At 40.2% G+C, this 16,088-nt stretch overlaps 1 protein-coding gene across 1 annotated transcript in view; it reads left to right on the top strand.

Moving 5' to 3' along the window:
• The window catches only part of cacna1ba (calcium channel, voltage-dependent, N type, alpha 1B subunit, a), a gene marked incomplete at both ends in the record, with an annotated part of 120,532 nt that overhangs the window by 62,632 nt on the left and 41,812 nt on the right, over positions 1–16,088 (top strand). Inside the window, 15 exons of the mRNA XM_079221877.1 lie at positions 65–151; positions 408–491; positions 1,150–1,392; positions 2,611–2,723; positions 2,881–2,993; positions 3,080–3,211; positions 4,500–4,572; positions 4,666–4,783; positions 4,944–5,011; positions 5,963–6,069; positions 8,727–8,792; positions 10,036–10,071; positions 10,891–11,685; positions 12,276–12,469; positions 13,679–13,775. Of these exons, the coding sequence (XP_079078003.1) occupies positions 65–151; positions 408–491; positions 1,150–1,392; positions 2,611–2,723; positions 2,881–2,993; positions 3,080–3,211; positions 4,500–4,572; positions 4,666–4,783; positions 4,944–5,011; positions 5,963–6,069; positions 8,727–8,792; positions 10,036–10,071; positions 10,891–11,685; positions 12,276–12,469; positions 13,679–13,775 (2,326 nt within the window). The remainder of the gene's footprint in view (positions 1–64; positions 152–407; positions 492–1,149; positions 1,393–2,610; positions 2,724–2,880; positions 2,994–3,079; positions 3,212–4,499; positions 4,573–4,665; positions 4,784–4,943; positions 5,012–5,962; positions 6,070–8,726; positions 8,793–10,035; positions 10,072–10,890; positions 11,686–12,275; positions 12,470–13,678; positions 13,776–16,088) is intronic.

Below are 16,088 nucleotides of genomic sequence, written 5' to 3'. Positions count from 1 at the left end.
TAGATGTTGACACAAATATGTTTGGATTATGACTGTGAATCAAGGTGTGGTATTTGTGTTGCAGAGGAGGTAATGCTGGCAGAGGAAGACAAGAACGCAGAGGAGAAATCTCTGGATGGAGCATGGTACAAAAAAAAACACAACAACTCTGGTGAGAACTGCCATTTCCAGAATGAATCTTGATAGAAAACAATATGCAACATGTATAGAAAGCAAGACCAATGACGTAAGACTAACACTTTGCAGATATGGAACTTGACTGACACTAGTTATTACAAATTCCCTACATGCAGAATAAATGAGGACTTTTGAGAGAATCCACCTTATTGAACTTGAAAAGTTCAGAGTTGAATCAGAAAGGTTGCCTGAGACTCGTGTGATTGATTTCTACTATATTCTTCTCACAGTGTTGAAAAGGGCCAAGAAGAGTAAGAATGACCTCATCAATGCAGAGGAAGGCGAGGACCACTTCACTGACATCTCATCTGTTGGTGAGGACGATACTTGAGAATCTGCCTTGGCTCTGTATGTTGAAGACAACTCAAACAGCTCGGTGGATGTGTTGCTCTATTGGGACTGATTGCCCCTGGTATAAAACTATCAACTTCATCCATGATTGCACCCATTCCCGAAACACACTTTTCTTTGTGTTCATGAAACAACATCAGCACCAGAGTGTCTTAAATGCAGCTGCATGTCTAGAGAGTGATTTCTTCTTCCGTGTATTTAAATGTATTTTAAATCCAGCAATTCATAAATACAACCAAAGACTTTTAACATAGCGAGTTAGTAGTTTTTCAGGTGATTCACTCTGATATAACTTGATCCCACTTGATATTTGAGCTTAATTTAAGTTACAGAAGGTTTAATATAGTTCAGGCAAAAGGGAAATGGTGAAGACAGAGCACTGTGATCTAAAAAGCTTCACTTTGCTACTTGGCAGATAAAGCTCATGACTATGAAATAGTTCATTATATATTTTCATTTCAGTTCATACTTTTGACTGTGCCAGTGGGGCTCCCCTCTATAGGATACAGGCTGGACTGTACTGCAGTGCCAACTTCAAACTGACAAGCTCTACAGTGCGTTCTCATGTCCATGTACACTCTAGATCTCCAGACCACCTCAGTTTAGACATGGTAACTTTAGTGCAATGTGTGTGTTTTGCTCCAACTGCCCCCCCAGGGTCGCCGTTTGCCCGGGCCAGCTTGAAGAGCAAGAACGAGAATTCGTCTTACTTCAGGAGGAAAGAGAAGAGGATGCGCTTCACAATCCGCCATCTGGTCAAATCCCAGAGCTTCTACTGGACTGTGCTGTGCCTGGTTGGCCTCAACACGTTGTGTGTAGCCATAGTACACTATGACCAGCCTGACTGGCTCACCTTTGCACTCTGTGAGTTTCTGCAGTATTTTATCGTGGGTTAGTATATTAGATAGTATATTCAGCATCCAGCAGTAAAAGTGAACTGCAGTCAATGAGCCGCGACCTGTAAAGGCCCTCTACAGATGACATGCACTGCTGCACGTAGACCTATCGCTTGCTTGTGTATTCATATTGAACGTGTTTTGTGTTCAGCTTCAACACTGCATGTCCTTGTACACCAGGGAAGTATGAAGTATATCCGATGAACGGTGCTCGAGATATGTGAAGGACACACACACACACACACACACACACACACACACACACTTAAGCTACTGGAATGACCAGTAGTATATGATGGCTAATGTACCAGCTGTAATTGCAACAATAACATTTTAGGATGGCACTATGTGACAGTAGTAGGAGGCTATGGTAGCTAATTAGAGCTGGCCAGTAGAGCGGATCATTCACACTACATACAAAACACAATAAACAAGTGTTTTGTAAACAGAATATCACAATATTCAACAAACAACAATATATCAGAATAATATCATATGAAAATGAATTTGTTTCAATCACAGATTTATTAGCTTGTTTAAGTTATAGATGGAGCTGCCGAACATCTATTTATTTTATTGCTTTTACATTCTATTTAAATTCAGAATGCTTTTCTTCACGCTATAGCAGAACACTGTGTGTGTCTCGTTCATATGTTTATAAAAAATGTGATGGTTACTTATTCTTTGATTGTGCACAGAGATGTTATTCCTGGCACCACACAATGTAAAATAACAGATACTCAGGTTGATTTGAAACCAAGGCAAGCATAAGTGCACAGGCTCCACTATGGTGGGTACAAGTGGAGCTGGAGGTTTGAGGTTCCAAAGAACTGGATCATGCAATCCCTCATCTCACCATTCACTTGTTGAGAAGTTTAGATTTCCTAGCTAGAGAGCAATACTTCAAGTCACTATGAGGTAACCTTGCCTGCATACTGATATTGATTGCACCTGCTTTCTCTGTAAGACAGATGTGCACACGAGTATTATTGTATATTTCACAGCATACATCTCACACACTCCATCAGGGCAGTGTACAGCATTATTTCCTCAAACAATAGACTCTTTCTCTATCCTATTTGCTGTGGGCACAGCTGAACAGGCAGCAGTAGCTGCTTTATTGAGTTGAGCAGGGAGGCCCTTTTAAACCCATTGATCTGTGTGTGTCCTCATTGTCTCTGGACAGACCTAGCAGAGTTTGTCTTCCTGGGCCTGTTTCTGGCAGAGATGTCCATGAAAATGTACGGCCTCGGTCCGCAGAACTACTTCCACTCATCATTCAACTGTTTTGACTTTGGGGTGAGTCGTCCTGCTCAGCTGGGAGTTCAGTCAATCCCCAGTGGATGTTATTGTTAGCATGCACAGAGTATTTCAGATGTTTCAGAAAAATGCCTGTGATTATGGCCAGAATGGTACAAATATTTGGAGCATTTGGAAATGAAAACTGTGTTTGCAGGTGATCATTGGCAGTATTTTTGAGGTGATCTGGGCTGCCATCAAACCCGGGGCCTCATTTGGCATCAGTGTCCTGCGGGCTCTGAGGCTGCTCAGGATCTTCAAAGTCACAAAGTGAGTCATCAGCATTGTGTGTCTGTGTAGGACACTGGTTATGCCAGAATATCACTGAATATATTCAAATGTCTGTGTGTGTGTAGGTACTGGAACTCTTTGAGGAACCTGGTCGTATCCCTTCTCAACTCCATGAAGTCTATCATCAGCCTGCTGTTCCTCCTCTTCCTCTTCATTGTGGTCTTCGCTCTGCTGGGCATGCAGCTGTTTGGGGGCCAGTGAGTCATTTGTTTCTTCTGCTGCTGCTCATAAGTTCTCGCGTTTTTAAAGTAAGCCTTCGAACCCAATTGACGCAATTAGCATTGACATTCTCAAAGTGTTGACTCATCCAGGCGATGTGAACATACAGGCGTGAAGAGGGAAAGTTCTGGCCCAGGTCATGTGTAGAGGGGGGACCCCTCTTTCAAAACAAGATCTGTTTTCCCCAAATGCAATGCTGCTGCAGTATTACGCAATGGGAGTCAGCCCATCACCTTTTGCCCTTTATGTTCAGCAAAATCATGAGACCGTCAAAAGGTTATTGTATGCCTGAATACACTGAACCCATAAATATTTGGAACGTTTTTATATTTTTATTTACTTACTACTTTTATTCTTGTTGTTTGTTTACTCAGCTAGTTATTATTGCTATTATTATAAATAAGAAGTAAACAAAAAGAGACATCTAATCTACAGTAAGATCTTGCTTAGTAGTCTTCAATATTCCATCTTATTGACTTCACATCCATAGTTACAGCAGAAAAAAAAAAAAAAACTGGACATTCGATCATGATGATTCCACCAAAAGCATGATTGAGATGAAATATTTGACAGAAGTGACAAAATCTGTTAAATTGTTAGACTTCTTTGACATTACTGAGGCTCAGCATGTCCCAACACCATACTGGCACTCTCCTCTATCCAATAATATACAGATGTATATTTTGCAAAAGTAATCAAGAGTTAAAGATGAGTTCCATGAAAACTAATATTTATTTCAGAAACATTGATGGAGCAACAAGTGTAAACTGTTTTAAGCCAAGGATAATTAAAGGGTCTAAAAGTTGGGAAGAAGACATATATCATAGGGAAATAAAACCATACATAGGCTGCTGAAACAAAGGCAGTACTACCTCTACTGTCTGTGGGTGTCTTTTAATGAGATCCAGACTAAGGAAAAGCCGTCATGCATTTAGAGAAGGCAGAAGACAAATACTGCTACCATTTTAACCGCCTCCATCTGCATTCCTCACATCGGATGTGTACTGTAATTAGGTCCCGGTAGACAGACAGAAATACAAAATGTCAGCAATAGCACAGCTCATCTATTTGAGAAGAAGAAACACTCAAAGACCAGCCATGAGGTCACACAGACCAGGCCCTCAGACGACTCGGATGTAATTGGCATGAATGGTGCTGCAGCCTAATGGAGAAGACAATATGCTTCTCCATCCTCCAGCAGGTGGGGGAGGGGCTGTGACTGTGTTGTGGCTTTAAAGCTTGATTACATGCAATTCCTCCCCGCAGATTTAATTTTGAAGACGAAACACCGACAACCAACTTTGACACATTCCCGGCAGCGATTCTCACCGTGTTCCAGGTAAAGGTCAACTCCATCATGCGTTTTGCCTGCTCTGCATGCACTGCACCACTGAACTGGACTCAGAAACCTGAGCCTGTGTCTCCCCTGCAGATCCTAACTGGAGAGGACTGGAATGCAGTCATGTACCATGGGATCGAAGCACAAGGGGGCGTTCGCAGGGGAATGTTCTCCTCCATTTATTTCATCGTTCTCACTCTCTTTGGAAACTGTATCCTGCTATCACTATCACCATTGTGGCTGGCAGGCAGCCTTGTCACAGCATGAAAAGAAGTCATCGAAAATATGGATTTGAAGAACAACTGCAATTGTAAAAATACATTCTGTTTTCATCAATTATCTAATCTTTTCCTTAGACCACAAAAAAACAGACACGCTTCTCAACGTATTCTTGGCCATCGCTGTTGATAACCTCGCAAATGCCCAGGAGCTCACTAAGGTGGAGTATTGCTTTATGGCTTGGCGCTCTGGCTTTAAATCTGATTACAGGAGCAGATAGAGCCAGACACATCGTCTTAGCCACCGCATCATCAGTGAAAGCACTTTACCTTTCTACTTTATGCGATTACTTACACACTTGTGAAATTTGGTTTATTGAGTCAAAACTCTACACACAAGGAAAATAAGACACAACACTTGGAGAAAAAGATCAAAATTAAACTCTGCAATCCAAATCTAACAAGCCTTTTTCAAAATGTCATTTTTGCAACAGAATGAAACACACATGATTCTGTCAAAGCAACAACAACAAACTGCTGTCTTTGGTACTTTGTTTTTAATTTCCTCCTCTTCATTTGTGAAAGATCGTTTCAGTACAGTACTTTTTTTTTAGAAAGAACAATAGAATTACAGTAGAAGTGTGTTGTAGAATAGCAAACAAAGTGCAAAGCAGAACATGTGTTTTTACTTTTGGTGCCTTTGTGTATGGCATGGTTAAAAAAGGTGAGGTGTTGATTCATTCGTCTAAGCATTCACTCTCAGCCTGTAAGCACAAAACTAAATAAAAAAAATAAAAATGAAATCCCACATTGGTTTGGTATAACTGATGGAATCAGTGCTGTATAAGTTAACATTATACTGAATTTAAAACGATGAAGCAGTAAAAGAAGAAATGAAGACTGGCCAATCTGTATTGATGGTGTTACTGACGAGGTGGAGTAAAGCAACCAACTCTGCTGCAGATGATGGTCTTCATTGTGTGTGTGTGTGTGTGTGTGTGTGTGTGTGTGTGTGTGTGTGTGTGTGTGTGTGTGTGTGTGTGTGTGTGTGTGTGTGTGTGTGTGTGTGTGTGTGTGTGTGTGTGTGCATGTACTTTATGTATGTATTTCTGTGTGGATGTTTGTGTATGTGTGCGTGCATGTATGTGTTTGTTTTTCCACATCCTCTTTAGGATGAAGAAGAGCAAGAGGAGGCCATCAATAAGAAGCTTGCACTCCAGAAGGCCAAGGAGGTAAAGGAGGTCAGCCCCATGTCGGCCACCAACATTTCCATCACAGCGTAAGTCAACTCTTCTAATGTTAGTTGTGTCACACATCCACACAGACAGTACATCTATGTTGTACTGACAATGCTAAAGGGCATTTCTGCAAATACACACACTGTGCAGTAAATCCCTCCATCATGCCCTTTTATTCAGTGCCCAAATATCTTTTTGGGTTTGAATTACAAACCTTTAATCCTAGCCTACAACATATATAGAAGAAAGGCAAAATATAAAATAGCTTTGCACATAATAATTCAGTACTTTAATATAGCAACACACACATTTACATTCTTCTTTATTTATATAAAGCCCTGTTTCTCTGTCTGCATCCACACAAACATAAACAACAGTGTTCATTCATTGATACTTCCATACATGGTGTCTGTTTGATTCAGCTCTTGAAATGCTTTCCCACAAGACCGACCTTTGGTGTAGTTCTTAAATGTGATGGTGACGACCTCTGGTTGAAACAACGCATAATGTTGACTAAACTCCTCAGACTCAATGTCCCAGTGAAAGTCTATGCTAACCTCCTCACGACACACATTCTTTTCTTCACAAGACAGATTCCTGTTTTCAGTCTTCCTAATGTCTCCACTATAGGCTACTGCAGGTCCTGAAGAAACATCATTACATCAGGATACGACTCACAAATAGGGTGATAGATATGTTACACCCTCTTAAAAAACCTGCGTTGACATCCCATTATAATTTTGACAACGGCCCAACGGGCCGATTGGGACGGACAAATATTTTACAAAAAAAGCAAAGACAGCAGTTGTGCAATTAGGTTTACATCATTTAGAAGGCTAATTATGGACTTACTACATACACACACACACACACACACACACACACATATATATATATATATATATATATATATATATATATATATATATATATATATATATATATATAGTTATTTCATCAGTTAGCTGGCATTCAATTTGTATTTGTATATAGTTTTTATTCTTGTTTCCAATATTTCTTTTTTATAACAACAACATAAAATGTAAAGAACAATCTACAATACAATGTTGTTAACTCTTCTCTCCCCCCTTCTGAAGATACTATTCTGTATACTGGTTAGTATTTTCTTGCAAACTGTGTTATTATGCATGTTAAGGCTTATTTGTATACATTGATGTTAGTGTCAGAAACCCATAAGAGTGCTGTTCTGGAGGCATTAATAAACTCATTGGTGGCCGTGCTTCTCAGCCTTTGGAACACATAGTAGCTACCCTACATGGCGAGGTGGTGAAGTACTTTTAGTCTTCTATCCATTCAAGGGTATTACCCTATAATGATGCATATATCCACATTCACTCATTCACACTGACACATGCATGTAGTGAGTGTGCATTTCTGTTTTCTCAGTCAGTGAAAGAGGGAAATTGTGTCAAAAGGCAATTCATATAATGGCACTGACTTTAACGTCTTTCATTCTGGTCTTTAAAGTTGCACTAATCAATATTTTGTATCTAAACAATAGATCAAATTGTGACAGAATCCCAGAGAATTACTACAATGGAGCGTTTGAGAATCTTTTGGCACATTGTTTTGTTTTTACAGTTAATAAATTCCACTTTTATCAACATGTCTTCCAGCAGCAGCAGGCAGCTGTTTTCCGTCAAAATGCTCTGACTGTTCACTACCTGCTCAGTAGCAAACAGCAGAAAGACACATTTGAGCGTTTAGCAGCTAAAGGGAAAGGTGTTTTTTGAACTAGTGGATCCAACAACGAAGCTAACTGGAGAGTGAATATTGAACTTGTATACTTCATGTGGACTTACATGAACATGTTCACTATCACAATTTGAAGTGTCAGTGTTGTGATTTTGGCTTAATTAGATGCCTATAAGTGGCCAAAAAAATTATTGTAATGCAGCTTTAAGTCTTGCAAGTTCTTCCTCTAGGTTTGTTTTTACCTAATCCAAACGTAATGCAGAGCTACTAGACAACTGGGTTTGAAATGTGAAGTTCTGGCCCATTTATACCAGTTAACCCTCGTGTTGTCTTGGGGGTCAAAATGACCCATCAACACACATACATATACACTCGTACACGGGTCATTTTGACCCCCAAGACAACACAAGGGTTAAATTAACTTTAATTAAAAAAAAATCACACACAGAAAAACGTCCGGACATTTTGCCGTGAGTTAAACTATAAAGTATTTTCATCCAACAGTTTTTAATCAGAACATACCAAGTAGACCTGATCTCTCATCAGTAGTGTTGACCATATCCATGGATTTGACATGATTGGCCACAGCACTTTGAGCACTTTGAGTCACTCCACAAACATTACTAGCAACAGCAACATTACATTGTTTGTCACTGACTTCAATATGTAGCCAAATATATCTCCGTTTCCTCCATGACATTATTGTTGTTTCCAGAGCAGCTCTACCTTTTATAAATATCTGTACATTTTAGCATAAAAATAACTAACTAACTGCCATCATGGCAGTCAAAGTTGCAAGACATTTCCTTTCTGGTTCAGGCTCAGTCTTGTCTTATCTCTGTCTTATTTCTGAGCTTTGACTGTCCATTGTGTTCCATTGTGATGGGAGACTAAAGGACAGAGAGAAGATGGTCTGTCTGCTTTTCTGACTTCCTCCTATATGATGTTCCCTCTCCCCCATTTTTGTTTTGTGCATGTGCAGTTTTCTAACACGCAGTCGAGGTAACGTGCACTCTAGCAGCTCATCCATCTGCAGCGTTAACTCACTGTGAGTTATTACCTTTGTTACACATTTTGAATCCTTCCATCTCCCTCCTCTTTTTCTGCTGTTTAACCCTGTATTCTTCTGCTGTCATCATGTCATTCTTCTGTATAAATTGTCCAAAACAACATGACAGCTCCTCTGTGATCACACTATTCTGATAGAGTTGTGTGAGTGTTTCAATATTTTCAATCCTGTCTTCTGTTTTTTATGGTTTCCACAAATGTCTGTCTCAGTGATTGTGGTATTTGAGTGTTTGTGATCCACATCCTTCTGTCTTTTTTCAATAACTGCACCTCTCCTGTAGATTTCATAACATAGTTCACACTGTATGTTTTCAGTTGTGATTCATTTTCCCAAGGTGGTTGTTAATATGCATTGTATGTTATTGCTGCCGTGTCAGCTTTGGGCCTGTGCAGATGAAGACCTTAGTGGAAGCAATGGCAGATGTTGAGTTTTTCTTGCAACAAGTTGTTGAGCCTTCTTTTTCATCATGCAAGAAAAACGAAGCGTTACTAATTTAATAACCATGAAGAATTAACAATATTAAAAGTACCAGATGCCTTACAGTTTACTATACCACATTACAAATTGATTAATAAATGACTTTAAGATGCTGCTATCATTTCTGTAATATGCACAACTTTGTTGCCAGCGAGCAAGCGAGTGTTTACCATCCAAGTCTGAGATCAGATTACACTGTTTCTTATTATAAATATTTGTGCACCTTGTTGAAATTTACTTTGTAGAAATCTAATTTACATAGATAAAAAGCTTTTGTAGCTCAAACCACTGAGAGGAACATATTGGGTAGATGGATGCTCTGGAGGGCAGATTGCAGGTACATACAGGCACTAATGTCCTCTGTAAATAAGCAAATGCTCACACACTGTTTCTTTAGTTATACGTAGTGAGATATCAAAAGAAATGCTATGAAATAAGGCTTTAGGTTACATGAACAACTATGAAGAATAGTTAGACTAGATAGTTCTGAGAAGCATCAGTGTCACGCCCCACTATGTGTAGTAGTGAAACATTGAAACAAATGCTATGGAAACCAAACATTAGTATCTTTGTCTCCTGTCCCCATTATTTCCCTGCTTCTCCTCAGCAACATTTGTTCTTTTGTTTTTTTGTATATTTCTTTTACTGAAGCTCATTTGTCCCCTCTGTGTTTTTGTCTGTAACCTGTTTCTGTCCATTTGAAGTTCCTTCTCTCCTGTTTGTTGCTCCCTTTTTGTGTTTGTAGGAGTTATGTCTGCACTCCAGTCCATCACTACCTGAGGTAAACCCAACCGCCTGCTAGCAAGGTGGTCCATGATGATGATCACATGCTTAAGAACATACTTAATCATGATCTCATTATTTACATTCATAAAAGCAAGATGAATAAACCATGTGAACAAAAACACAGCCACCCGTATGTCTTGTCATGCACACCGTGGTAGGAGCGTTTATGTTCATTAAGTGAGTCCCATAATGTCCATCCACCTCATAGCAGGAGATCCTAAAGAGGGTAGTGGAGTGTGCTGGCTCTTTAAGTTTTCACATTTAGATTGTGAGTACAAAGTATGCATATGTGGGGAAAGTTTAGTGAACAGATTGACTTCTATCATAAAGAGATGGCATTGTAAGATGTAATCTCCCACTGTGAAGATATCTGCAGTTTGTTTCCACACACAACCAAAAGAGCATGCGTTCACTCATTGCAAAGTACTGTAATACACACAGACAAAGGTCAAAGCATGGTCATGTGGCCATGCTTAGTAGACCATAGACCCAATGGACCAGTGTTTTGTTGTGTTGAAGCTCCATTGCACCGTGTTCATACTGTAAATCATGCAGCATGTAGGAACTATGTGTGCCATCCTGAGATGTGAAGTGAAATATACTACTGGTATTATGTGCCATGTAAAGTACATTCATAATGAATGTGTCATGCCTGCCAGTATATCCATCGAAAATGCTTATTCACTTTGTAGAAATGTTGTGTAAAAAATGTGTCGCTGACATCCAAGAGTATGTTAAAAGAAAGTATGATTTTGATATGGTAATATGAATCTCAGTGGTTTTGGTTTGTCTGGTTCTTCTGCTCCTCCCCTAGTAAGGAGCAGCAAAAGTCGATGAAGACGATGTCTGTGTGGGAGCAGAGGGCCAACCAGCTGAGGAGGCAGAACCAGGCGAGCTGCGAGGTCCTCTACAGCGAGCTGGAGCTTGACGAGCGTCTCCGCATGTCCTCAGCGCTCCACATCCGGCCCGACATGAAAACCCACCTCGACCGGCCGCTGGTTGTTCAGCCTCGCGAAGGGTCTTTGCCTGCTGGTCACCAGCACCACCATCACAAGCCCTGCATGCCAGAGGCAGCGATGACTGCCACTGACCGTCCTGCTCCTGTGCCTCACCAGCCTCGCCACCACCACCGCCACCGAGACAGAGACGGGGACCGGGCGAGAGCGAGCCAGGAGACGAATGATAACAGTGGCACCATTAATGACGGGGGCCATCATGTCCATCACAGCCACTCCAAAGACCAGGAAGGCAGCCGGAGCAAAGAGGGGAAAAGCGAGAGGTCCCGCAGCCGAGAGGGAGGCAGGACGCATAACCATCAGAGCTCAGTGGATGACAACGGAGGTGGAGGAGTCACGAGCGAGAGAGAGCATCGACATCATCATTCACACCGGCAGTCCAGAGGAGACAAGGGGACAGTAAACGGTGGAGGCAGGGCAGAGCGAAGATCCCGCCAAAAAGATGGACGTTCGTCTAACAAAGATGGAGATCGACCTTCCAGAGGAGACGGTGAAGCCACTGGAGAGAGGAGGAGACATCGGACTCATGGATCCAGGGGCCAATCAGTTGAAGGAGAGGAGTCCTACGAAAGAGAGAAGACCCACAGTAACAGGTAAACACCACTGCATTCATTCTCTCATTGATTAAGTATGCATACATGTATGTTCCATTAAGAAAAAAGAGAAATTATGTTATCTATACTGCTAAGTATTATGATGTTGTTGTCACATATTTTGCTGTGTATTTTGGTTTCAGTGAATGCAGCAAACTTAATAAAGTAACCACAACCCCCGCAAATTGCAGCCGCCAGAAACCTCTTTCAAAAGCCACAGTATAATTGGGGAATTATCCTTAAAAATGAAAGTCAGCACCTCATAGTCACTGTTTACCTTGAGAACAAAGCCAAAACACACAGCACGTCATTGTCATCATCATTTTGGACGACACTTGCCTTTTGAAAGGATAGAAATAGAATCCTAATACTCCTAATAGAGTTACTAAAAGAGCTCATCACAGAAAGTAGTGACCCTGTAGAATTAAATAGTGGTTCTACTGGTCTGTAAATGTTAAGCCATATTCATCAGTCAAATTGAATGCCCCTGATAGTAGTGGCAAGTAACGCTTTCATTGTTTACACCCCAGGCCATCAGTAAGAGATACTATTTGAGAATGTTCAGTATATTAATATCTGTTCAGGGACAGGTTTGGTGACTCGGAGGGGGAGTGCCTCGCCTTCCCCCCCCAGCAGGGGCCCAGCTCTGGGGGGCCCAGCTGGCCTCCAGACCAACCAGAAGACTCGGACAACCACAGGAACATCAAGAGAACCGGCCAAACCTCAATCCAAATTCCTCCTGTGACTATCACCTCCCCACCTGGAGACACCCCCTTCATACAAAGTCAGTACCAACCGAGGCCTACAGGATGCACAATAATTTGACTTCCATCGCAGTCATTATATTGAAGGTCTTTTTTTTCATAGCCACATAAAGTTAAACCAAGTACGAAGGAGATATTACTTTTTGTGAAGAAAGCTACGTGAGGAACTTGATAAACATGAGATGAGATGTCTGCAGCGTGTGCCCTTTGCACATGCAGTTCATTTTTCTAAATGAGCATGGGCCCCCATGCGTGGGGAAAACTGATTATCAGTCATGATCACTCCAGGAGAGAAAAAAAAATACATTTTAGAAGTCGGATACTAAGACATGAAGCTGAAAAGGAAAGAAAGTGTCAAAAATCTAAACTAACTACACCTTCAAGCATGGATACAGGGGTGCAGGTGTACAGGGTTACATGTGTACAGATACACAGGTAAGGCTACCTGTGTAAGGCTACAGGGATATAAGGGTACATGGGTATAGGGTACAGGGGTGCAGTGTTTGCTTGTTAGTCTGGGAAGGTTGACTTATTCTCCTGCCGTGCACACAACACCAAGATCTGTTCTAGTTGTGGAGTCAGAGTCTGTGCCAACACTTTACTAAGTAAATCAATTATGTCGTCCTGTCTCCTACAAAATATCAAGTAACTAATAGTAGAGTAATGTTGTTAGAATACAATCTTTATGTATGATAAGGTAGGTCACTAACAAAAAATAAGAAAGCACAGAGTTAGATGTCACCTTAAAACTAGTAAATTATCCTCATTTTAACTCATTTCTGGGCACCTTTTGATATTAAACCAGTCAGTAGAGAGATGACAGGAGATGAGAGAATATTTTTTCATGAATTTACAAAATAAAGAAATGTCTTAATTCTATGAGTGGAGATCGGGAAGAAGGTATTTTATAGTAATTAAAGATGGTGAGATTTTATTAAATACTTGACAATTTGTAGCGGTAGACGGACAACAAGACAGCCAGACTTTGGTTAAATGGTAAGGGGAAGATATCTAATGTATTATCCACTGGTGTTTCAAGGACAATAAATTAGATTATATGATTGTTGCGGGTTGCGATTCAATGCCACTGGGCCATTTTGATAATTAAATTAGGTCCCAATTTAAATTACCTACTATTTGTGGTGAAGACAGAGGCCGCTGAGAGAGATAAATGTGAATGTCATGAGCCTTGTCTGTGTTGCTGTAATTAAACCATCTTATCTCCTCAGTGAACAGTATTGACTGTGAGACGATGCCCATGAATGAGAGTGGACCCAAACCCATCCTGCCTTACAGTTCTATGTTCATCTTTGGACAAACCAACCCGTAAGTCACCTCAACCTCTCTTTTCCACTCCTTTACCTCCCTGAAGGACCACCCATATGCTATGGGAGATAGACCATGGGAAGATCGGGTGATATCTGCTCTTTCATTTCACATCTATGGACTATCATATCATCACATAAATACAAGGAATCTACCAATCCTACATCACAGTCCTCAGCGTAGAAGTAGACCTTCACATAAACAATCATCGTATTATTCTGTCAATCAGCAATACCAACACACTCACTGTAGACAGTGGTAGCTAGTCTTTATATGACATTAACAGGAACAGTGGTCCTTTTAGCTTTAGTTTCTCCACTGACTTGATATATGAGCTCAGAGTATGTTTGTCTACATATCTACATAGATCAGTAGTTCTTAACCTGGGTTCGATCGAACCCCAGGGGTTCGGTGAGTCACTCTCAGGGGTTCGGCAGGGGTCAAGACACACACAGTTTAGCCCGGTTCACACTGGCAATGTCGGGCCGCAACACACAAATGTTCTTCTTTTCGTCACATTGATTTGCAGTAAATATTCATTGAGTTATGTTTTTGTGTGAAATTCATGTTTTGTAGAATTTGTTCTTTGAACACAGTGATTCTGTGTGTAACTGATGCATGGTTCATTTTGTGCACTAACAAAATATGTTTTGAAGAAATCATATTGTATTTTTCCAATTACGAAGGGTTCGGTGAATGCACTGATGAAGCTTGCAGGGTTCAGTACCTCCAATAAGGTTAAGAACCACTGACATAGATGGCTCTAGCAAGCCTGTATATGTACAGTACATTTTGCTTCATACTCACCGGATAGCATTTAAATTATACATTTACGTAATGTTTAGTTCTCATAGGACAATTATTTTGCCACAGCTAAGTTGCAAGAGGACAAATGCCAAATATGGAGCAAGGAAGGCTGTGTACACTTTGCGCCAATGCAGGCCATCATCAAGTCCCTCATCAGGGCAAATCTTGGTAACACTTTCTATGACACCTATGTCTAATACATTATACACTTGTGATGCATTATAAACTGCTTAAGCACTGTTGGGTTATAGTTGCAAACACTCATGTTCATAATGCGTTATAATTGCTTTATACATGATAACCATTTTATAATGCCATGTAGTGCATTATAATCATATACAATATGCAGTATAATCATAAAACACATAATACCTATATTTATAATGTGTTATAGATCTAAGTTTGACAAATACAACTGTTATCGCACTTTACTTTATAAGTCAATATACATTATTAGTGTGTCAAACTATAATTATGCAGTGATATAAGCAGATTATAACATTATTATAACACATTATGAGTATGTTTATAATGAGTTATAGACATGGGCGTCATAGAATGTGTTAGTATATGTAACAAAATGAGAAATGCACTTCACCGAGTTCCTAAACTCCAAATGCATAAAGCTCCAAAGATCCACCTAATCACAAAAAATAAAAATAAATCAATACAGAAAGCAATTAGGATATACCCTTCATGCTATCTGCATCATATGGGCATCAATGTGGATTTTGATATGAGCATTATGCTTGGAATTGACTGAGAGGGTTGTAGCTACTATTCTTTGTGACAGCTTTCCCTAAATTTGTGCAACATTTCCTGCCAGTTTAATTAGTATCCAGTATTTCTATGATTTGGATTCCCTGATTGCTTTCTGTGTGGACTTTTAATTGGTGAGAACCACCGACGGCCCCATGATATGATTTCATCGCAATACTTAAGCCAGGATACAATCACATTATGATTATAAACATTTTGCAATATGCTGAGTATTTTCATATCATATATTGTGATTTATTACATCTTTCAACTGCAAATGATGCAGAGTCAACCTCTGTTTTCACTATAATCATTTCACACAATTTTTATGGCAGCAAAATAGTTTTGTCAGTCATGCACACAGACTGACCAACATCATAACAACTTGTAATAATGTTGCATCATGCACCTGACAAGTTAATACACGTTTGTATTACAGTCTATAGACTCCAATCCTCCTGACTCTATGACCGCACCAGAATCAACTCAGCACCCTCTAATGGACTGAAAAAGCAGTTGTTACTGTTGGGTTTAAATAATAAAAGATAGGTACCTGTGTATGGCTACAATGTTTCCACGCAAAATATTGTGACAATTTGCTGAATTGATTCTCCCTCCCACCTATTGGATCACTCCCCAGGTTCTGTGATGCAGTATGTCACTGTACAGTGTGCTCCCTGTGCATTGGGACATGAGCAAATGAAATCGTGAACTGCATTTCTCATGTGAACTTGTATGACGACTACA

Source organism: Taurulus bubalis, assembly GCF_910589615.1.
Source record: "Taurulus bubalis genome assembly, chromosome: 8".
NCBI lineage: Eukaryota > Metazoa > Chordata > Actinopteri > Perciformes > Cottidae > Taurulus > Taurulus bubalis.
The sequence above is the reverse complement of the archived record's forward strand: the minus strand, read 5'-3'. Positions and strand labels throughout refer to the sequence as shown.